At 39.0% G+C, this 24,843-nt stretch overlaps 1 protein-coding gene across 2 annotated transcripts in view; it reads left to right on the top strand.

Moving 5' to 3' along the window:
* Positions 1-24,843, top strand: part of NLK (nemo like kinase) — a 150,538-nt gene that overhangs the window by 101,810 nt on the left and 23,885 nt on the right. For both annotated transcript variants that reach the window (XR_002337277.1, XM_021067474.1), the window contains exons 4-5: positions 21,706-21,812; positions 23,289-23,374. Coding sequence is in view for 1 of the 2 variants with exons in the window: in XM_021067474.1 (XP_020923133.1) it covers positions 21,706-21,812; positions 23,289-23,374 (193 nt within the window). In the remaining variant the exon portion in view is untranslated. The remainder of the gene's footprint in view (positions 1-21,705; positions 21,813-23,288; positions 23,375-24,843) is intronic.

A 24,843-nucleotide genomic window follows, 5' to 3' on the forward strand; every position in this document is an offset into this window, starting at 1 on the left:
TCATTTTGATGATCTTCATGTAAATCCATTACGTTTTTTTTTTTTTTTCCTTCTTTTTTGTCTTTTTAGGGCCACACCCATGGCATATGGAGGTTCCCAGGCTAGGGGTCTAATCAGAACTACAGCTGCTGGCTTACACCAGAGCCACAGCAACGCCAGATCCGAGCCACGTCTGTGACCTATACCACAGCTCATGGCAACTCCAGATCCTTAACTCACTGATCAAGGCCAGGGATTGAACCTAAAACGTCATGGTTCCTAGTCAGATTCGTTTCTGCTGTGCCACAATGGGAACTCCCATTATGGTTTTTGACAACCAAATTAACTGTGATTGATCCACAAATCTTAAAATTTTCAACATCTAATTCATTTGCTGTTAAGCTTTAAGAAAATCAGAATAATATGGGATAAAATAATGTATGTATATCTATGGTTGGGTCACTTTGCTATATAGCAGAAATTGACAGAACATTGTAAATCACCTATAATTATTTTTAAAAAGGAAGTCAGAATATATCACTTTTTAGGGCAAGAATTCCAACTTTATTTTCCTTCTGATGTACTAGCAGTGGAAAGGGGCAGGATTCAAAGTCAGGTGTCAAAAGTTTAAAGCTTTGTGCCTTTGACTCTGGGCCTTGAGCTTATCACCCAAAATTTCTGCTTCATTTATTCTTTGAACAATTACTTCTCAACAGTTTTTGAACTTACAGTGGAGTCAGAGTCCTGAATTTAAACTGAAGCATATCCCACGCATTTTGTTTTTAATATGGTTAAAAGAGAGATAGTTTATGCCCAGTTCTATTCATTTAGCTTTTTTTCCACAGTGAGCATGAGATAGAAATCAAGAATGTGCTGTTCCCTCTGGTAGTTTCAGCTCCCACAGGCTTCCCATAATGTGAGCATTTCTCCAGACTGAGTGTGATGCTGGTGTCGAGAGAAGGACTTTTATGTGGCATGACCCCTTAGCTCAAGCCAGCCGTTTCATGTGGGGCTCAGTCAAAGAAAACAGCACTCTGTTCCAATGCCAGAGAACACAATGCTGTTGAATTTAATGAGAGTTTGATATATTGATCTCCAACATGGCATCTTCCCAGGTGATTTTTTGTGATACTCGGTGTTATTTTATGCCTTAACTTTAGAACTTTACCTTCAGGGAAGAGGTACCAGCAGATAGTATCAAGTATAATGGCCATTGCTATTCTTTTTAATGAGTTCATGGTTCAATAGAGATGTTTGACAGTTGTCAGATAATTATAATACCTGAGTAATCGGGTTTACAATAGAGATATTAACAACATTTTCTTATGTATGAAAACTGCCCTGCTCTCCTTCCCCACATTCTCCCAAGGAAGAGTTTGGAAAACTTATCTAGAACTTACAGTTTTCACAGAATAAAACATTTTCACTTGTCCTTCCCATATCAATTCATATGAGATTAATTATATATCAATAATATATTTTCAGTACTTCCAATCATATTCTTATTTTTCCATAGAATTTTAGGATGGTTTCTACTCATGGGTCCATATAACCCTTTTTTGTGTAGCTGTTCTAATTAAATAGCAGTATGGAACAATGCTTAAAAGTGGTACATCTACACGCATGATACAATATTCAAGAAATGTTAGAAAGGAGTTACCGTGAACAAATGGATAAGGTGTTATGTTGGATCTCATATCTCTTTTCCCCAGCTTTGTTGAAATACACGTTAACAGATTTATATCTTGGCAGAAGAGGCTGATCCCTTTAAATGGACCATTGTTTTAGCTTTGTCTCTTCCCAATTGCCATAGAAAGCACTCAGAAACAGACTTCTGTCTCTCTTAGATGCTTTCGTCTAGATTTTTGTTCCCCGAATATTTTGAATTCTCTCTACCCATTATAACCATTCCTTTTAAAAACTTTGCCTTTTTAAAATCTTCAACCTTGAATGAATTTCACTGGTGATGGGTGGCGCTGGGTAGGTATAGTAAAGAAGCATCTGTAGCTTGGCATACTGAGAGGCTTGTCTTCCCTTCAGAGTGCTGTTTGTGGTGGTTTATACTGCTGATAGCAATCTGCTCTCAGGTTTTAATGACATCATTCTTGCAGCTTTACAGTAGATCAGACTGGAGTAAGTTGCTCTCAAATTCTCCTGGGCAGAAGGACATCTGAAACCAGATTGGACATAGAAGTAAGTTTTCCAGACCTGTCAAGAAAGGTCTACTTTGAGAACTCATTGTCTCGGAGAAAGTGTTAAGATTGTTGCATTGGCAGTAAGGAGTATGGTGCAGTTTATATGACTGATGTGTGCGTCTTTATCCTCTGAAAGGATTAAGTGATGATTGGAGAATTTACCTGTTCTTTTTTTTTTTTTTAAATTAGAGGAGTTACTGCTGTGGCACAGTGGGTTGAGAACCTGACAGAAGCAGCTCAGGTTGCTGCAGAGGTACAGGTCTGATCCCAGCCCAGGACAGTGGGTTAAAGGATCTGGGGTTGCCTCAGCTGTGAGGTAGGTCGCATCTGTGGCTCAGGTTCGGTCCCTCGCCCAGGAACTTCCATATGCTAAGGGTATAGCCATTTAAAAAACAAAAAAAAAAATTGAAAAGATAAAATGTTTCTCATCTAGGTAGAGATCTTCTTTCAAATATACATATATTTTTTATATCCAGAAAAAATAGTGACTATTTCAGTCACTAAATTCAGCCTTTCTTGTTTGGCTCTTAATGTCTGGATTTGTGTATACATGCATTTATTTGCTTTAGAGGGTTGTGATGATGGAAGATTATTAATTCCAGGCTCTGCCATCTCCTTTTGCAGACACAGAGCTTGCGTTTGCCACTTTGGGAAGAAAAGAGCTGAGGTTTGAAATAACATCATATATTCTAAGGTGTTTTTTCTGTTTTATTACATATGTGGTGATAGCCTTAGTGATAAGGACTCAGCCAGTAGAATCTTCTGGGCCATGGTAGAAGATGTAGAATGACAGCTTTCCAGTTTTTGGTTTTTTTTTTCCTTTTTTCCAGTGGTGCAATTGACTTTTTTTCTTTTAGTCAATTTTAAATTGCAAAGTAAAGGTAGTTATAATATTTTTGATTTTTAACATTCTATACAACAATTAGTTACCTTTAAAAGAAGAGGAATTTGCCTTTGCCTGGGAAAGAGATTGTTACATTGTAGCATTTTCACATGGTGACCTTTTATTCCATTGATTTCTATAGAGAAGCACAGGCATGCTTCAGAAAAGGTCAGTGATTCTAATTGAAACACACACCAATTTTTTTCTAGTTGCAAAGGCGCCCATGCTTTTTGTTGCAAAGAAGATGATGAGATTTAGGGCTGACCATTTGTTACAAGAGAAAGCAATTTTCTATGTGATGCATTGCTGTTTTTCTTTCACGTGGAAAGCATTGTTTGAAATCAACAATATCCATAAACCAGGTTTTCATTATCCATGCTATTTAATGCCCTCATTTTTATTTCAGAGGCAGTTACGTATCTGAGATCAAGTTTAAAATTTCCCTCTGTAGACTTGCTTTTGGGAGGAAAAACAATGTGAGAGAAAAGGTACTCTTAGGTCTCACATATTTATGGTTGTGAGATTTTCCTTCCACCAGGAATGGCAGGATTTCAGAACTAGTGCTTAAAGTGAGTTTAAACATGTTTTAACTGTCATTCTTGGTCTTTTCAAATAAGAGAATCTGTGCCTTCAGGAACCAGACTGGAGTATCTACGTATTAAACCAAAAATTCACTGTGTCCTTTTGGGAAAATCACCTGATTTTCATATTTGTTTCAACTCATATTGCATGAAGATGGAGACTATAAAACTGTTGACCAACATGGCTCATACTTGATAAATATTTAATATTATATCTTTTTTATAATCTGACTTAGTGTTGGTCTCTGTCCAGTATGAAATGGAAGAAAGAATTAGCCAGTTTTCGTTATGTGAAGTCAGTAAAGACTTTTTAGGGATTAAATTGTGTATTCAAAGCTTTCTGTTTGTCTTTATTCTGTAGGAAATTATTTGATGTAGCAAGTTCTCCATTTTTTTCTTCTCCCAACCCAGCTAAACCTGGTAAATACCCTTATTTTGCTCTCTAAAGGCTTTCAGCACATCATTAATAGTTTTTCATACGATCTTAGTTGCTCATTTCACATAGAACATTAAATGTGTTCTCAGACTCTAGATGGTGAGAGTTTTTGAACCAGATTGGTAGTTTTTTACATAAAACCACATCACAAATTTTCACACATACATGCAATTTGAGCTGTCCAGAATGATTAGCTCTCTATTATTAAAGTGCTTTCTTATGGCACATTTGCATAACTCTTACCAATAGCAATCATTTATTCATAATAGTTTATAAATACCTGTGATTTTTTACTGGCTCTAGAAGCTGGTTAATGAATCAGCTTTATTCTTTCTTTTTTGTCTGAGAGGTGCAAACAATCTCAGTCATAAACTGCTTGTCAGGCTCAAACATGGGAATGTGGAAAACTGACCCTCATTACATATTCTTAGAGGATTGTTATATTAGGAAGTTGACCGGCACATGTCTGTCTTCTCTTTATAAAGCCTTGATGGCTCCTCCAGTAGATGTTCTTAGTGTTGGAGCCTAAATAACAGCACTCTGAAATCAGTTCCCTTTTCCATTCCTTCTGCTTTTCATACTCCCATCATTCATTAGTTCTGCTGCCTGACAGGAACAGTCTTACTGTTACATCCTGAAATAGGAACAAGGTCCTCATCCTCTGTTCATTTCAAAATCTTTATGATCTTTTCAGGACCTACCTAGTCAGCATTCTGCTAGCTTGAGGCGATAGAAAACCTCTGGTAGTGGCAAAGGACATGGAACCTGGACTATCTAGATTTGAATCCCAGCTTTGCCTCTGACCTGTGTGACCTTGGGCAAGTTATTTAACCTCTCTGTGCCTCAATTTCCAGATTAATAAAAAAGGGAAGAATAATGGTGCCTACCTCTTGGAATTATTTGGAGGAATCCATTGGGATAGGTAAAGAGACAGACTTAGAACAATGCCTGGCACTTAAAAATGCTATAAAAGCAATAAGAGATCTTATAGAGGAAGTAGAATTTAGAGAAGCTGAATGACAGTAGGAACTCCTGTGAACTTTGTCTTGTAAACAAAATGTGTCAAGCCAGCTACCAACAGATGGGATTAGCAAGTACTCCTCACAAACAAATGGACTTTCAGAATGGGCTATTGGGAACAAACGTAGCTTGTTTATAAAGAGGTTTGTTTTGTTTTGTTTTGTATTTTAATAAGATGTGAACTGTTAATGAGTAAGTTGCCAACCTCAGTACCTCGTATTCCCTTACCTGGTCTCCTCTTACCAGATTCTCTGTACAATGTGCCAGCATCCCCAAGCCCTCCATCCAGACTGCATCCACCTTTAATCTTCTTACTGCTTAACCAAACCTTTCTTATTAATTAGGGAAATAAGGCATAATTTCCTCCTTCAGTCTACCATCCCAATATCCACTGCCCTTGTTAGGCCCTAACATAGTAGTCATATCTCCTAGTAGTAGTCCCTTCCTGGCTGCATAAAGATTACCTTGCCTTTAGTGTATTAGCAAATCCTGAAGTGGTTTTAAAAGAGCTGTTTAAAGTTCCAACTCACCGTTGGAATTTTTTCTGTCTGCTTTGAAGAGAGTTGCTATAGTCAGAGCAGCTTATTCACACCAGCTCTTTGAAACACCTGTGTTTCAGGTGAAGCCAAAAAAAAGTCTAAAGCTAGAATCTAGTCTTTTCACCTTTATTACAAAATAAATATGCCTCTGAAACTTCCCAGCTGGTGGGAATAAAATGCCGTCAGGCTTCTCAACTGTAGAGGGTAATAATGAGTAACAACAAAGCCATACCTAATTTGAGCTCCTGAAAAGCCTTAAAACCCCGTTATCATTCTCTTGAACTGCTTAACCTTCTGGTTAACCTTCTGGTTATTAGCCTCTTGACATATCTAATTCAGGTCTGAGAGTTTAGGGAGGGACGCTCATAGGACTGTTTATTTGATCTATTTTGTCCTATCCAACTGTTCTGACTTTATTTCTGTTTTTTAAGGTTGATAGACACCAGGGAGGCATGTGTTACACAGAGACCCAGAGGTTTCAGAAGCCACTAAATATATCAGACCTGCCTTAATTGAAGGGTATGGAGAAGCAGTGGGCCTTTTAGCCACTTCATAGACCAGCTGAGTCTCCTGCTACCAACTCAATTTATTTGAGAGCAGTGCTTCAGGGAACTTAATAGACCTATGGTGCACTAGCACAACTCTGTATTTTAGCTAGAGTACAGTTTATTTATGTACTACTTACATTGGCTTGTTCTCTGTATAATATGTGAATGTTATTATTAAATATGAAGAGTACTGAATTGTTGGTGATGGGTTTAATAATTACATGTTTAATTGACAGTTTACCTCTTATTGATACATCCCTTAGAGGTGGCAAGAGAACCAGATGGTAGATAATAGGATTAGATCGAAGTGGCATTTTTCCAAAGGAAATGTGATATGCATGAGCCAAGCAAGCTTTGTTTCGTGTGTGTGTGTTGTTCTGGATATGTGTGATACTAATCAGGGGATGCCAATCTGATAACTAATTTTTACAACCCTGAGCTCAAGACTTGAGAAACCCTTCAGGTTACTAGAAGCCCTTTACCAAAACCAGGAGTGCCCTGTGTGGGGGTCTCATGGAAATTAACACCATTAATTGCTCCCTTGAGTTTCCATTCTGTCCAAAACCAATCCTAGATGTCTCTCAAAAATAATATGCAATATGCCCTGTAGGAAACTTTTCTTGGTCTAAGAAAAGGGGTTTGCTTGTCCTCAAATGAAGGAATGTGACTGTCATGGACGAACATACTGGGATTTTTTTGGTGCCAAAAAAATTGCATGAGACCCCATTCATAAGGAGTGAATGTAATTTTCTTCTTGGGCAGTGATATCCTTTTGAGATTGCCTGCTCTTTTTAAAATCAGTACCTTAAAGGAGCTTTTTTAATTGGTTGCGTGTTTTGTATTTCTGTTTTACTCACATTCCTTTGACTTTTTCCTGTGGGGAAATGTTGGGAGGAAATAAGAACACAGTCATGCGTTCCTCCCATAACAGTGATGATGGTAGCAGCAGTTACCATGTAATCCCTGTTCCCTATGCACCAGGCATTTGTGAGTCACAGACAACATCTAAACCCTGACAGGGACCCTGTGTAGTAGATATCGTTGTGTCTATTTTATAAATGCAGAAACAAACTTGGAGAAGTTATTTAACTTGCCTAATGTTATCCAGCTAGTAAGTGACTGAATCACGATTCTAACTGGTCTTTGATTTCAAAGCCTACACCATACTGCCTCCCACTGCCTAAATCCATTTAACTCCTCATTTAAAAAATCTATTCTCTTCTCAAGTAGAATTATTTTGTTCACCTTTTTTGAGGTTTCATCTTTTGAAAGACAAGAGCACAGGTTAAGAACAAAAACTGGGATCCAGCAGCTCTTCTGTGTACCAGCTTTGACCTTTGGCTAGGTCCTTCACCTCTCTAACCTCTTTGCTTATTTGTATAATGGGAATCCTAATAGGACTTACTAGGAGTGATCAGGGTAGATGGGGCAAATTAAGTTTAAGCTGGATGCTTGACAGAAAACTCAATTATCAGCTATTTTTCTTTTCGATCAAGTTTCTGTAGCCATGTACATTAAAATCTTCGCTTCCTTCTTGTTTTCTCTACCTGATTTTGACATATCCACCTCAGTCTTTTGCTAATCTCTTGAATGTTGCATTGCATTCATCTGTCTTTTTCTCTGTTTTGTCATTGAGCTAGCCTGCCCTCTACACCCACTTGGTACTCAGTCAGTATTTATTGATGCTAATGGTGATGGCTCAACAAAGATGCTGTTGGCACCAGTCCTGCAGCCTCTGTGACTGCCTGAGTAATCATGACTTCCTAAAAACAGAAAAGGACTCAATCATCTTACTTAAAATTGAAGGTCAGAATTTGGTGTCAGCATTTGTTTCTGTGGTGATTATGTAGCTTTTTCAGCAGAATTACCTTTGACAGTTGGAGTAGTCAGGCTTTCTGGCATAAGGCTGATTATTGTGCATTCTTAAATTACTTCCTAAAATAGATGCAGCATCATAAAGGTGGGTTAAACAAATATTGATCACAGTACAGATTTGCTTTAATTGGAGCAAGAGGTCAGGAGAGGCTTACTCTTGGGTGGTAGTTGGCTGCTAGGCTCTTTCTACATTAGTTCCCTAGTCTTCTTGCCCACAATTATTTTTTGTGTTAAAGAAAATTGGGCAAAACTGTCTTGGGTTTTTGTTTTTTGTCCTTTTAGGGCTACACCTGCGGTTTATGGAAGTTCCCAGACTAGGGGTCACATCAGAGCTGCAGCTGCTGGCCTCCACAACAGACACAGCAACACAGGATCTCAGCCACATCTGTGACCTACACCACAGCTCTCAGCAACACCAGATCCTTAACCCACTGAGCGAGGTCATGGATCAAACCTGCATCCTCACGGATACTAGTCGGGTTCGTTACCACTGTGCCACAATGAGAATTCCCTGCAGAACTGTTTGTAATTCTAAACACTCCTCTCTTTTTCTCTGCCTTTCTGGCATCTTTAGTGTATTCCTACCTCATTTTTTTGATCCTCAGAAGATTTCTTATTTTTGCTTCGAACTCTCCTTCATGAACACATTTTATTCTTCAGTAACCTTTGCAGGAGTCTAACAGGATGTCCTGCATAGTCTGTTTGGGTTCTGTGTACTAATAAGACAGTACTTGACACTGATGTGCACTATTCTAAACAACGTTATGTCATTCGGTTGAGTTTATTTTTATTTTTATTTTTTATTTTTTGCTTTTTAGGGCCATACCATGGCATATGGAAGTTCCACAGCTAGGGGTCGAATCAGAGCTGCAGATGCTGGCCTGCATCACAGTAAGAACTCCCTAGGTTGAGTTTATAACTCACTAATGGTGACATGCTGTCATAATTTCAGTATCTAGACTTTTTTTTTTTTTTAATAAAAGGAGGAAAGAAATGGAGTTCTCTAGTGGGCTAGTGGTTAAGGATTTGGCATTGTCACTGTCATGCCTCGTGTTCAGTCCCTGGCCAAGGAATTTATGCATGGCATTGGCATGGCCAAAAAAATGGGAGGAGGAAAGAAATGGGAAAAGTTAATTAAAAAAAGAAAAATTTTCTGCTAGAAAGAGAAGCTTGTAGCCAAAAGCAAAATTAATACCCCATTTGTGCCAGATTTCATTTAAGTAGAAACTGTTAATATATTTCTTACCATATCTAATGAGTCCCAAACTTATATTTTCACTTTAGACCTCCCACCAAAACCTGTCATATATTTCCAGCCAGCTCTACTATAGATCAGGCTTTTTTTCCCCATCTTCTTTTTTTTTTTTTTTTTTTTGTCTTTTTAGGGCCACACCTGAGGCATGTGGAGGTTCCCAGGCTAGGGGTTGAATCAGAGCTGTACTGGCCTATACCACAGCCACAGCAACGAGGGCTCCAAGCCATGTCTGCGACCTACACTGCAGCTCATGGCGATGCGAGATCCTTAACCTACTGAGCAAGGCCAGGAATCAAACCTGCCTCCTCATGGATGCTAGTCAGATTCTTTTCCCCTAAGCCAGGACAGGAGCTCCTCCCCATCTTCTTGACAAGGGTCACTAGCCCAGCCCTCCTCCCCACCACACACACAAAGTTACCTGGGGCTTATATACATGTACAGACATGCTTCCCCCCGCCCCAGCTAGGGGTCAAATCAGAGCTATAGCTGCCAGCTCAGCCACAGCCACAGCCACAGAGGATCCAAGCCACGTCTGCAACCTACACCAGAGCTCACAGCAAGGCCGGATCCTTAACCTGCTGAGCGAGGCCAGGGATCGAACCCACAACCTCATGGTTCCTAGTCAGATTAGTTTCTGCTGCGCCACGACAGGAACTCCAGGCATGCTAGTTTTTTAAAGTTATCCTTATCCATTAAACAATAGGAAATATGAAGCTATTCAGGTAAATACATGATTCATAGATACAGGAAAATGTTTACTGAATTGTAAACTTTAGCTTTGTAATTTGTCTAAGAAAGGTGAAAGGAATAAGACTTTAAGAAAGTAACTCAGGAGTTCCCGGCGTGGCTCAGCAGTAACAAACCCAGCTAGTATCTGTGAGGATGCAGGTTCAATCTCTGGACTCATTCAGTGGGGTAAAGATCCACTGTTGCTGTGATGTAGGTCGCAGACATGGCCCAGAGCCCTCATTGCTGTGGCTGTGGTGTAGGCCAGCAGCTACAGCTCTGATTCGACCCCTAGCCTGGGAACCTCCATATGCTGTGAGTGCAGACCTAAAAAAAGACAAAAGAAAACCAACATTACCTCGGGAGGTAGAAAGAGAGTGTGAGGTAGAAAAACTTGCCTGTGATTTTTTTTTTAACCTTTGTACTATTTTTCAGTTGCTGGCAAAAGGAGTATCATTATTCAGTCTGTCAACCTGACATTCCTTCCCCCCAGCCTAGATCTGTTACAAAGGATCAATCCCAGGTTGCTATGAGGACTAATTGAGGTGAGCTGTGTTAAAAGTGGCACATTAGGTAGGCCCAAAAATGCTTTTCAACAAACTGAGATAATCGCTCAGCAAAATGGGATTGTTTCTTACTTGACATTGTAGCATCTAGTGACAGAACTAAGACTACAATTCAGGTGCTAAAAGAAATTCATAAGACAGTTGAAATATTCAGACATTTTCAGGTTCAGTTCCTTCCAAAAGGAAAGACTAAGACTCAAGAGAACAGTTAGTTCTAACCTACCCCTTGTACTGTGAGAACTCACAAAGGTAATTCATAGAAAGCACCTGGGACATAGAACTCAGTAAATGTCATTTGCTTTTATTTTTGTTGTTTCTCGTGTGTTTCTAAAAAACTCTTAAGGTGAACCATTTTTGGAAACTAGTGCATGTATGTGTGTGTTTTTATAGATAGAGGTAAATTGCCAATTAAAATGTGCATCTAATTAGAAGTTCAGTAGAGGCTGATGAAATCTTGATGGTTTCTCACATGCTTAACTAAAATGATAAATCTCTATAATTATTAGAATTGCTAAATGACGGGAACTCCCAGGGTCAGACTTTGAATCATTACAATCTAGGTTTGGAATCCAAAAAGTTCCTCTTGAGGCTCAATCCAACTAGGAACCATGAGGTTGCGGGTACGATCCCTGGCCTCGCTCAGTGGGTTAAGGATCCGGCGTTGCTATGAGCTGTGGTGTAGGTCGCAGACTCGGCTCGGATCCCACATTGCTGTGGCTCTGGCGTAGGCCAGTGGCTATGGCTCCAATTAGACCCCTAGCCTGGGAACCTCCGTATGCTGCGGAAGCGGCCCTAGAAAAGGCAAAAAGACCAAAAAAAAAAAAAAAAAGAATCCAAACTCTGTGTCAGCAGCTTAGCCCCTCCAAACCGGGACATGCTCATCTCTTAATAAAAATAGTTACAAATTAGGTATTATAAGTGAAGATTAAATGAGGTGACATATAAAGTGGCATGTAACTTCAACAAAAAAACTTCTTTCTTCCTTTCTTTTCCTCATAGTACATGGTGAAAAGTAATTCAGCTTTTCTTCATTTCAAAGCAGTCTGTATGCTGTGGTGACAGTTGGTTAAGAAATGGGAATAGCAGGCAAGCTGCTGTGGGAAGCAGCTTGGTGAGGTAGAGCACTGGACTAGGAGTCGGGAAACTTAGGGTAGTCCTTCCTGGCTTTTTGCGAACTTGGTATGTGACCTTGGGTAAATCACATGACCTCTGTAGCCCAAGTTTGTGCTTCCACTAAGTGATATTCCCCACTGACTAATAATATTTGAGAAGGCAGCAAAAGGACTATTTTCTACCCCATTTATATATAAAGAAGCTTTTGAGATGTCAATATTACAAAAACAACAAGAACACACACAATTAACTTTTTAAAACAAAACAGAAACACTTGTGTCTCTTGGGCACCTGAGGCCCCAAGAGCTGCCACCCCCTCCCCTCATGCATTTATAGTTGTTAATTTGCAGCCTTCATTTTTCTGAAGCAAATCAGTACATTTTGAAATCCATATTTCATGGAGCTACTTAACTAATTGCTGCAATCAGAGGTAGTTTATTTTATAGCAGGGCTGTTCAGATCACTCTGAGGTTGGCATACCATACGCAGTGTTTTTTACAATCATATGTTTAATGATGAGTTTTAATAAGGGAGCATCGTTTATCTGCTAATATTCTCCTGAAGTTCTAACTTTGGTCCTGTATTTTACCTTTACCCAGTGCTTGCTTAAAAGGCCATAGCAAAGTCATTGACCCAGTGGGTGCACCAGCTGTAGGAGAGACTGCCCCATTTAGAAGGACCCGGAGAGGGAAAGAGCACCTTGTTTTTCTTCTTATTTGGAGACCCTCATTAAATTACTCAAGAAACAATAATCAGATAGCTGCTGTTCAAGTTAATGGCACCTCTGAGTCCCTGTCAAGAGAGCTTTATTTAATGCACAACAGACCTGGAGTGATGCAGGTGCCTTTTCAGGCCCTCATTTAATTTAAGCTGCTTTAGTTGGCATGGCAACTAGTTGAGACATCTGGGAGACATTATGCTGGGGATTGAGACTTCAGAGGATTTCTGCTAGAGCAGAGCAGAAACCTTATCATAAAGTGGTATGTGTTGCTTCTAAATTTCTGAAGCTATATTGTTAAGTCTCCAAATTCAGGAATTGTAATTTCCAGAGAAATAAAATTTTAAAAGGTTGGCCTAGTGGTTGGCTTGTGTTCTGTGACAGAAAAAAAAAAGAAATGCTTGGAGTGAAAAGTATTTCAACCCTAAAGAATTCATCTTGCTAAACTAAAGCTTAAGAAAACTTACTCTCTGCAGAGTGGCTGTTTCAATCACTTTGTAAAAATCATACATTTAAAAGTTCTCATTCTTTTATGTTTAAAAGATATTAGAGGAGGGGAAAGCATGTCTACAAAATTGTAAACAAAATGGTGAAGGTAAACAGGGCTCTATGCGGTTTGCCCTAGACTTTCTGGTTAGATCAAGAGTTTATGAAAAAAAAAAAAAAAAAAAAAAAGGAGTTCCCGTCGTGGCGCAGTGGTTAACGAATCCGACTAGGAACCATGAGGTCGCGGGTTCGGTCCCTGGCCTTGCTCAGTGGGTTAATGATCCGGCGTTGCCGTGAGCTGTGGTGTAGGTTGCAGACGCGGCTCGGATCCTGCGTTGCTGTGGCTCTGGCGTAGGCTGGTGGCTACAGCTCCGATTCGACCCCTAGCCTGGGAACCTCCATATGCCGCGGAAGCGGCCCAAGAGATAGCAACAACAACAACAACAACAAAAAGACAAAGACAAAAAAAAAAAGAGTTTATTACCTACCCTCATTTTTTTTTTTTTTAAACCCAACCTGTCATCTCAAGAAGCAGAGATATGAAAGTAGCACTCGTTTAAACTCTTCTTTCTTAAATATTATAACAGGAGATCGAATGAAAACTTCTTTAAATTCACAGATCCTAGGACAGTAACATGGTAATCTAGTCATTGTGTTTAGCAGAAGGAATACCTCCTGGTTTATGTTGTGTAAGAAATTATGCATGTCCATATCTGCTCTTAGTACAGAAGAATTGGCTTACCATTTGAAATCACGCTTTATATTCATTTGGAATGCCTTGTTTTTTCAGTTTTTTGATATCTGGTAATATTTTGTATTAGGGTGAACCATATGAAATTACAATTTTTGTTGATCAAAATGGTCCAGTATTATCAGTTCAAATCCAATAGGTCTATGATGTGAACAGAACCCCAATCTGAAAATACATGTTTTGTAATGCTAAGTGAATCAAGAATTTTTTCTGAAATTAGTAATTATTTAGAAAATATCTTGTTAGAACAGTACCCATTCCAGCCAACCAATGTTATTCTTTTCTCTTTTCTTTGAAAATGTTGTCAGTGTTAGAAGAAAGCATATGACATTATTTCATACTTATTCTCTGTTTTTAGCTTTTGTATCAATTTGTTCCTTTTATAAGTCAAAGCAAGATTTTTCAAGTGCCAGCACTAAGAATTCAACCTGATAACTTGAAAATTAAGATGTTTTCTCTCTGCTGTTTGCATGCATACCAACTGTCACTACTAACAGTAAAGATTCTGGCATTGCAACTTGGCTGCCTGTTTTGTCGATATGTGAGGCAGAACAGAATATAACCTGCTCTTCACTTCCGTGCAAGAACTTTTCAATCCTGGCAGGAAGAAAAAAATTGTCAGTAAACTCAGAAGACATGATTGACATCCCATACAGATAAGTGCTGCTTTCTCTATTTAGGAAATTTTTTTTGCCCTAACTGAAACCACAAGTTGATAATACTTGTTTAATATAGGAATGACAGTTGTGAAGTTTTTCTGTTTCTAGTCTTTGCTTTTGTTTTTTTTTTTTTTTCCCTGTGTTATGTTCCTTTGTTTTTGTTCCTTGAGATTTCTGGAATCAGCTCAAGAATATTAATACTTCTGATTAAGGCTTACTGGTGCAGATAGAAGTTTTTTCCTATCTCTGTCCTATGGTTAACATTTCCTAGGGGGAGATTTTTTTCAGTATATACAAGAGAGTTAATGTCCTTAATATGTAAAGTGCTTCTACGAGTAAAATTACCACTCCAGTAGAAAACTGAGTAAAGAACAGAAACATTTCTCTATCCTCTCTTCTTCCATCTCCCTCTTACTCACACATAGGTGGCCAATAAACATGTAAAGAGTTTTCAGTCTGAAAATCAGTTCACAGAACACAGATCTTTACTGCCAGTCCTTCCCGCAGTCCCCCTAAAATGTCAGTAAAGGGTTAAGAACTCTTAACTAGAAAAGGCAGAAATGTCTGCTGATAGTATTGGAAACCCAGAAACAGCTTGGTTCTTGCTCAGAACATCAGAGTGGCTCAGGAATTGGAGGCTTCAAGTTTCGCAGAAAGTAGAGATGCAGGTAGGCCTAAACGCAGAATTAGTTGCAAGCCTGTGTAAGAAGTAGTCAGATGTTCAAATGCTCAGATCCTCTTCTGTCCCATAGGAGACCAAATAAAGCTTTGTTCCTTGGAGAGAGCGTGAGCTGAGCTATGGTGTCTTTGGCCCCTTCCCTCACTCATACAGAATACTAGCAGCCTGGCCTATGCCTTCTAAGACAGAAGTTTAGAGGGCTCTTCTCTTAACCCAAGAGAGTGGCTCTATACATAATTGAGGATCCTTTATAAAACACAACTGTAGGAGTTGCTGTTGTGGCTCAGCAGTTATGAACCCAACTAGTATCTGTGAGGATGTGGGTTTGATCCCTGGTCTCCATCAGTGGGTTAAGGACCTTGCATTGCTGTGAGCTATGGTGTAGATTACAGATGCTGCTCAGATCCTGTGTTGCTATGGCTGTGGCACAGGCTGGCAGCTGCAGCTCAGATTCGACCCCTAGCCTGAGGACTTCATGTGGTGCAGGTGCAGCCCTAAAAGGCAAAAAAAAAAGAAAGAAAGAAAGAATGAAAGAAACACAATTGTAAAGCTCTGCCCTCCCACAGAGCTACATTATAGTCAAAAATAGTAATAACTTAAAGGTCCACTGATAGGGGGTTGCTTAAGTCATGACATTACATAAATTGGAATATTATTTAAGCACTTTAAATGATATTTAAAAATTTTATGCCATGAAAAGATGTTTACAAGATACTTAAAATATCTTATGAATATCTTTCCATAGTATACATGTATATATGTGTATGTGTACTACATATATATATGTATATATATATATAATATGATCTACTTTGTAACCATAATTCCACTTCAAAAGAATATAGCACCAGGAAATAATCAGATTCACATAAAGCTATATTTAGGATACTTATTTCAGGGTTATTTAAAATAGTAAAAAAAAAAAAAAAAGAGTTTTCAACAATGACAGGTTGGTTATGAATTATAAAATATATCCATATGTTAGAACACCATACAATCATTAAAGCTCTCTTTATTAGGATATTTGTGGCAAGGGGAAGTGCTTATACTTTAAGAAAACAGGAAGCAAAGCCCTGTGTATACCATAATCCCAGTTTTAAATATACGTATATATTCGCACACACAACATTTAAATGAACATGTTATAGCTTAGTTCAAAGAAGTAGGAGTCTACTTAGTTTTTGTACTCTTTGACTTCTTTGTTTTTCTTAGTTTTCTACGATGAAGTTTTTTCACTATTTTGGGGGAAAAAAATTTTGTCTTCTTAGAGCCGCACCCAGAGCACATGGAAATTCACAGGCCAGGGGTTGAATCAGATCTGTAGCTGCCAGCTTACACCAAAGCCACAGCAATGCCAGATCCTAGCTGCGTCTGCGACCCAGGCCACTGCTAGGGCAATGTCGGATCCCCAACCCACTGAGCAAGGCCAAAGATGAAACCCGCATCCTCATGGATACTAGTCGAGTTCATTACCGCCGAGCCATGACATAAGGACACACAAATAGAGACAGTAGTATAATATCTGTCACATATGCAGTACTTCAGCAATTAGTAATCATTTTGCCAATCTCATTTCCTTTTTATTGAGAGGGGAAGGGGGAAAGGGGAGCCCAGAATATTTTAAAGTAGGTCCTATATATCATATTATTTTACCTTAAAAGACTTAAACATGCATTTCTAACTGATAAGGCCCTTAAAAACATAACCGTCACAACCTGATATAATTACCTAATTTCTTACTGTCTATTTCCCAACGGCCTCAAAGACCTTTTTTTAATCAGGTTTGTTTGAATCAAGATCTTAACCAAGTCCATACATTTGCCTCTGGTTATTATATCTCTTGGATTCTTATCCCAAACATTCCTCCCTTCCCTCTCCTTCTCTTCACAAATCCCCCTTTTCCTTTCTCTCCCCGCCCCCACTTCCTTTTTTTCATTTATTTGAGTGATTTTTCCTGGAGAATGATCTACATTTTGTGTTTGGCTGATTGCTTCCCCATGATGTTTTGTTTTGTTTTTTTCTCATATTTCTAGTAAACTGATAATTAGAGAATTGATTATATTGTTATTTTAGCCATGAATGCTTTCTAGGCAGTGATATGTATATCACAGGGACCTAATATCTTGTCCGCAGTAAGTGTTGCTAGATTGAATGGTGGATTGAGGGGACGTGGGTCTCATTCCTTCAGGTGGTTTTAGCAGCCATTGATAATTAGTACCTTAGATCCATGGTATCATAGAGTTTGCAAAACAGTGATTTTTTTTTTTTCCCTAATCTATCATTGCTTCTGCATTTACTAGCCAAAATTCTTCTGTAGAGAACATTGGACATTTAGTATATTTTACTAGAATTAAAAAAAAAAATAAACTCAGGAGTTCTCATTGTAGCTTTGCAGGTTAAGAACCCGACACAGTGTCCACAAGGATGCAGATTTGATCCCTTGCCTAGCTCCAGGTTAAGGATCCAGCATTGCTGGAAGTTGGGTGTTGGTCCCAGATGCAGCTCAGATCGGCTGTGGCTGTGGCGTAGGCTGGCAGCTACAGCTCTGATTTGACTCCTAGCCCAGGAACTTCCATACGCCGTGGTGTGGCCGTAAATATAAAAATAAAAATAAAATATGTAATTCAAAATGTAATCCTGGTTTGTGTAGGACGACTGAAACAATTTAAATATGGTTAGTTCCAAGCTTCACTATTATGTAACCTTGGGTTACTTGCCTTCTGTTAGCCTTAATTTCCTCACCTGTAATTGAGGACACCAATACCTGTCTTTTAGGATCGCCATGAAAGTTAAATGAGACGATATATTGAAAATACTTAGTAGGGGATTCCCTGGTGGGACAGCAGGTAAGAATCTGGTGTTATCACTGCTGTGGCTCAGGTCACTGCTGTTGCGTTGGTTCAGTCCCTGGCTCAGGAACTTCCTCATGCTGCAAGTGCGGCTTAAAAAATTAAATACATAGGAGTTCCCATCGTAGTGCAGTGGCAATGAATCTGACTAGGAATCATGAGGTTGTGAGTTTGATCCCTGGCCTCGCTCAGTGAGTTAAGGATCTGGCGTTGCCGTGAGCTGTGGTGTAGGTTGCAGACGTGGCTCGGATCCTGCATTGCTGTGGCTGTGGTGTAGGCTGGCAGCTGTAGCTCTGATTAGACCCCTAGCCTGGGAACCTCCATATGCCGTGGGTGTAGCCCTAAAAAAAAAAAAGCAAAAATAAGTACATAAATATATAAAACAAAATAAAATACTTAGTAGAGTAGCTAATATCTAGTAGGTGCTCGATACACATTCATTCAACAGATATTTACAAGGGGCCTACTATATGTAGGCATTGTTTCTTCTGAGAGTTTTAGGTAGACTTGTGAACAACACAGACAAAAGCCTTTACCCCGCATGCAGCAGGATTGGAGAGATAGACAAATGATAAACATAATAAGTAAGTTATATAGGATAAGTACTAAAGGAAAAAAGGAAAAGTGGAGCTGTGCAAGGAGGTAGCAATTGGATGAGGAATGCAAGATGCACTACTAGAGTGGTCTCGGTAGATCTCAATCAGAAGATTCAAGCGAAGATACAAAGGCGGTGAAAGAGTTAGCCAGGTAGATGTTTGGGGAAGCACAGCCCAGGCAGAGAAAGGCCAAAGTAAAGGCTTTAAGGTCAGTGTGTGTCTAGCATGTTCAGAGAATAGCAAGGAGGAAGGTGATAGGAGGTCAGCAAAGGAAGAAAGTCAGATCACTTAGGGTCCTGTAAGGACATTTTAAGGACTTGACTTTTATTCTATATGAAATGGGAAGCTTTTGCAGAAGAGTGACATAATCTGGCTTTTGTTCTAAAGGAGGATTATGTGAAGTGCATCCAAAAAATAAGATGAGTGGAAAGAGCCATGGATAAATGTGCACTGAAGCAAATATGACAAAATATTAAGTATAGAATCTAGGTGGTAGATATATAAAACATAAAAATCATACCTGAAAGTATAAAAACCTTAAAAATTATATTTTCTAGGAGTTACCATTGTGGCCCAGCAGTAACGAACCTGACTAATATCCATGAGGATGCAGGTTCCATCTCTGGCCTCGATCATTTCTGTGGCTGTGGCACAGGCCAGCAGCTGCAGCTCTGATTCAGCCCCTAGCCAGAGAACTTCCATATGCCACAGGTGCAGCCCTAAAATGCAGAAAAAATATATATATATAACAAAGTGACTCTCATTAGACAAAATAAGGCTATAACAGTGAAAAATGTATTCTGGCTGCTGTTTTTTAAGAAATCTAGGGATCTGGGGTCAGGATTGTAATAGTGGACATAAGTAGTCTAATTCTGTGGCTAAGGGGTGTGTGTGCGTGTGTGCGAGTGTGTGTTTGGTCTTTTTTTAGGGCCGCATCCACTGCATATGGAAGTTCTAGGCTAGAGGTTGAATCAACAGCTGCTGGCCTACAACACAGCCACAGCAATGCCAGATTCAAACCGCATCTGCAACCTACACCACAGCTCATGGCAGCACCAGATTCTTCACCTACTGAGTGGGGCCGGGGATCAAACCGGAGTCTTTATGAATGCTAGTTGGGTTTGTTACTGCTGAACCACAACAGGAACTCCTGTGGCTCAGTTTTGAAAGAACCAACAGGATTTTCTGATGGATTGAAGGCAGAGAGAGAAGTTGACAAATGAAGAATGACTCCAAGGTCTGTGGTTTGTGGTGTGAGCAACTTGCTGGGGGAGAGCCTGCATCCATGGGGACTTTGAGAATACATCTTGGACATGTTAGTTTGAACTGTCAAGTAGAGATGATGAGTAGACAGTTTGATATACAAGGAAGAACTGAAGGAAAGAAGGGTAACTAGAGATTAAAAGTTGGGGTCATCAGTGTGGATGTTTAAAGTCATGGGACTGGATTGGACCACCTGGAGAGTGAGGACCAAGCCCTGGGGCATTTCAACATTAAGTGATTGGGAAAGAGAACCAATAAAGGAGGATTAAAGAGAAACAATCAGAGAGGGAGGAGCATGTTTCCAACTATGTGTGTCAAGTGATGTCAATTACTTGTTCTCCCTGCTCCCAAGTTGTCCTTTGTCTTACTTATCTTGCCAGAACATTAAATTAGAAGTGTTGGAGTTACTGTCGTGGCTCAGCAGAAATGATTCTGATTAGTATCCATGAGGGTGCAGGTTTGATCCCTGGCCTCACTCAGTGGGTTAAGGATCCAGTGTTGCCATGAGCTGTGGTGTAGGTTAGAGATACAGCTCGGATCTGCTATGGCTGTGGCTGTGGCTACACTCCCATTTGACCCCTACCCTGGGAACCTCCATATGCCCCAAGTATGGTCCTAAAAAGACAGTAAATAAACAAATAAGTGTTTTCTAAGCCTTCTCTCCAAATAATCACTTACTACAAGGGATTTTTTTTTTTTTAAGTCATAAAGGTAATTTCCAAAGTCTAACATCATTTTTTGAAAATTTATCTTAAGTTTTGAAAGCAGATGACTCCTCCTCTTTATTTTTATATGCCCAGCATTTACCCTTACAATATGCATGTAAATGGCAAAACAAGAGTCCCAGGACTCTCTTAGTTCATTTATAGCTCATATTAAGCATCCTAAAGACTACAGCCTCCCCCTTGAAATGACCTGTCGTCTTCTCGGACTAGCTGTGGGACAAGACTGAGAGGTATTTTACAGGCTTTTCAGGTGGGTTGTCCTTTCAAAAGATTCCATTGATATCTCTGGAAGAAAATTTTTAGGATCTGAGGAACTATAGAAGCAAGCAAAATAACTCTGCCATTTCATCTTGCCTTTCCCTGCTTTCAGGGAAGCCAGAAAAGCCTTAGTGTTTTACTCAGAACATGAGACGAAGTTCTACAAGGTGTCGAAAGAACTTGAATCCTCATAGGAGTCAAAGGCCCTCCCCCCTTAAGGAAGCTTATATTATTTACATCATAAAACTCACCCAAACTTTTCAGGAATTCTTAACTACAGGCAAGGTAAGACATGCATCTCCTTTTCCAGATAGAGCAAAAGACAGTACCTTCCTAAGAGCCCTGAATTCCACATCTCCATTGCCCCTGGGTCCCAGCCTTTTATCTGCTTTATGTTGACTGAGTAAAACCCAAGGATGTAACAGAGTACAAATCATAGGAAACTTACAATTTAGTAACGAAGGTATAAACGTCTAAAAAGTTAAATAGTTAGAATTCATTTGTGAAGACCATAGGGAGATTTGCATTTAAACTAACCATTTTACATATTTTTAGGAGTACCATACTTTGTATATTAAGTCACAGTTAATGGGTAGGTTGTCATATTTGCCTTTGGTGCCATGGTGGCCTAGGGTGAGGCCAGTAACTCTTGTTTGGATTCAGAGCACACTCTAGTGACATGTCTGAATAGCCCCTGACATTGGTCTTCACACTCTTCCTGGCCTGGCTGTCATTGAAAATATTTACCCTTATATTTCCCTTTTATAAGGCTAATTAATAGTGATGTGACTTGGTTGTTTCCTAATGCTAACTTTTTAAAATTCTTTAATTTTGGCAATGTTTTACCTCATGAGGGCTAGAGTTCTTGCCCCTCTCATGCTGTGTAGAAGTTTCTTTCCCTAAGCTTTTTCCAGTCTTAAGAACAGAAATTCTTTAGACCTGGTACCTACTTCGAGGGGATCAGGGGCTGAATTCTCTGAACTCTCCTTAACATAAAACTTCAAGATATGTTGTCACAGAATTGATGCAGAGTGACCTACATAAAATTATCGTCTCTCCTCAACCACTCAGCTCAGATCATGTCAAAGTTTTTCTTTATCAGATTTTGCGAGGTAAGATTTTCTTTATGCAGAAAAAGTAGTGTCACTGTGTAATTAAATGTTTTGACTTTCCTTTGAACTGTAACTAATCTGACCTTCCAAAGGCTTGCTTCTCCCCTAACAACTTTTCTTTTGAACATAATATATTTAATAATCTCTATACTTGATGTTAAATAAGAGATTTTAAGGGTAGCAGATGGTTCTTCTTTTCAGTGATGGAAGCAAAGGAGCTAATTCATTAGGTAGTCAAGTGGGTTACTCTAGGGAGGTAAATAAGGGGGCTGGTTTGTCAAGCAGGGGTACTTTGCCATAAAGTTTCCAGTCAACAGCCTGCAGTAGGAGTTTGTGGCTGGCATGAGATGACTAACCTGCAAAGGAACTGTGTGGCTGACATATATTCTTCAAGCCAGCAGTAGGTGGACCTGGTCAGAGTGTTGGCTAGCATGCCAGAGTCCAACTCTAGAAAAGCAAAATGACTTTTAAAGCCAAAGCATGGAAGAGACTGATGGCAACAGCCAGCTAAATAATTCTCCAGGCTGTCTCATTAAAGACCACTGACTTGATAGAAAAGCGACTTGGGCTGACATTGTTGGAACTTCCTCGGCTATTGGGCTTGTCCTTCAGAATTCTGCCATTACACATGGAGAATTGTTTAAAGCTGAAATGGTTTTCTTACCTAACAATATACTTCCCCTACCCCAGGGTTCATAAGACATTCTTTATAAAAACTGAAAAGCAGCTTCCAAAAAGATTAAAACACATATACACATATACAATATTAAAACTAGAAAATCACCTTCTATAGATTGGTTGATATTTGGGGGTGAGGGTAGAGGGAAGATACTGGATCTTTTTTTTACACTTCTAAAAAAAATGTGATTTACTATAAATTATTCAGAAGGCTCAACCTGGATGCTGTGATCTTTAACAGTGCTACAGCCCATAGTCTCTTAAGAGGTCAAAAATATTTTTTAAGTAATTAATTACCCTCTTGATTGTCAGTGGTGGAGAACACTTATCAACAGACCTGGGGAGGATTCTGAAATTTGTCTCATCAAGGAACATCTGTCCTGGAAAAGCTCTCTGTTGGTTAATGGGAACTAGTTTGTTGGAACAGGCTCACAATCACAGGTTGAGAGTATCAATAGAAGAGCTCCAATAGCCAAACTTCTGAACAAATTCAAGGTTATCAGTCTGGTCAGCCTTAGTAACTCCAGTGCTTGGAATACTTATCTATACTTAAACCTAAGGAATCTTTCAAATTATAGCTATTATCTCTAGACTGTGCAAACCTTTGACGATTTTATTTTACTATAGCAAAATTGTAGTTTTTTCAGGTAAGACTAGGTCAAGCTTTTAATAATGTTCATAATGCAGTTATTTAGAGAACAGTTTAAGATCCTGTACTCTGTTCCTATGGTTTTCCCCAAATCATTGGCTGAGTAAAAGGAATTAAGTATCTGCAATTAAATCTGTTTGTTATTTCAGGTTTGAAATATCTCCATTCAGCTGGCATTTTACATCGAGACATTAAGCCAGGGAATCTCCTTGTGAACAGCAACTGTGTTCTAAAGGTAGCTTTTCAGTTTATTTAAACATCTAAGAAAAAAGCAGAATGTCAAGGCCTATTTAAGAACATGTTTTTGTGAAAGAAGTGATTAAATTTATTTTTACCACTTACCAGAAATTAAAGAACCCAGTTGTCTTGGCATAATTACTAGTCATGGCCATGGTAACCAATTTGTAGTCTTGGCTCATGGTTTCTTCATGATATTTTGCACATATTGTGGAAATGCTGGAGTTGGAATTGCAGTGTGACTGGAAAGATGTTAGACAAGGTGGTTTCTTTGCAGATTGTTCCATTATGAAGGAAGGACGTATCAGAAGAAAGGTGGGAAGACCAGTAATGTGAGAACCAAGTATGGCTTTTAAGAAGACTGTGTATTTGCACAGCTCATGTTTTTTATGTGCTCTTTGACTGAGGCAGCAAAGTGGGGGGATAGAAACATTTAAAAGTGAAAATACTAAGCCAGGAAAGGATCAAATGTGTTTCCATAGTATGTAATAGCCAATCCTTAGTTATTCCTCTGAAAGGGAATTGATTACAGGATGTATTATGGTTAGTGGTCCAAATCTCAAGTCATCAGTTTCAGTTTTTACTTTTACTCCAGTACCACCGCCACCCCACTGTCTTTCATTTGAGTGGCTCACAAATAGCAAAATCCACACATGTGCATTTCCCTCCCTCTAAGAGAGAGGTATGTTAGCAGAACTCCTAAATAGGGAGGGGCCACCATATTTTTTCCAAATCATAGAAATTAGAGATAAGGTTTTTCCTAGAGCTGAAGCATCTTTGTGTAAGCAAGTTAAAATTCCATTTACTTTATGAGTGACCACAGTATTATGTGGTACTCCATTGTGCAGTAAATAATCTTAACATTTCAATTGATATATTTGAAAAAGAAAAGAACTATTTATAAATATTCCCTGCTCTAAACGTAATCAAGACAGTCATTAGTATTTGACTTGTCGGCAGCTAAACCAAACCTTAAAACCAAGTACATAAATGAATTTTACTTTTTATTTTAAATGCTTTCTTTAAACTGTGGGCCAGTTTTCTTTAAAAGTTCATGTGTTATACTGTTTTTGAATAAAAATTTTTCCTTCACTAGAGCCTTGAAGAACTCTATTCCTATCTTAACTGTAGAAAGATTGAGAATACCTATTTTTCATATTTTCCCTGAAAACAGTATTATAGTTGAGTCTTTTTTTTCCACAGATAATTAATTGTCCCAAAACCCACTAAAGTAAATATTCCTTCTATAGGTCACTGAGTCGATTCCCCTTTTCATTTTTTGAAAAGAGCTATAAGCCTTCCCCATAACCTTTTTTTTTTTTCTCTTCTTTTGGCCATGCCTGCAGCATGTGGAAGTTCCGGAACCCATACCTAAGCCACTGCAGTGACAGTAGATCCCCAACCTGCTCTGCCACAGGAGATCTCTCCCATAACCTATTTTAATTCTTTAAAAAAAAATTAAAAACC

Source organism: Sus scrofa, chromosome 12, assembly GCF_000003025.6.
Source record: "Sus scrofa isolate TJ Tabasco breed Duroc chromosome 12, Sscrofa11.1, whole genome shotgun sequence".
Classification (NCBI taxonomy): Eukaryota; Metazoa; Chordata; class Mammalia; order Artiodactyla; family Suidae; genus Sus; species Sus scrofa.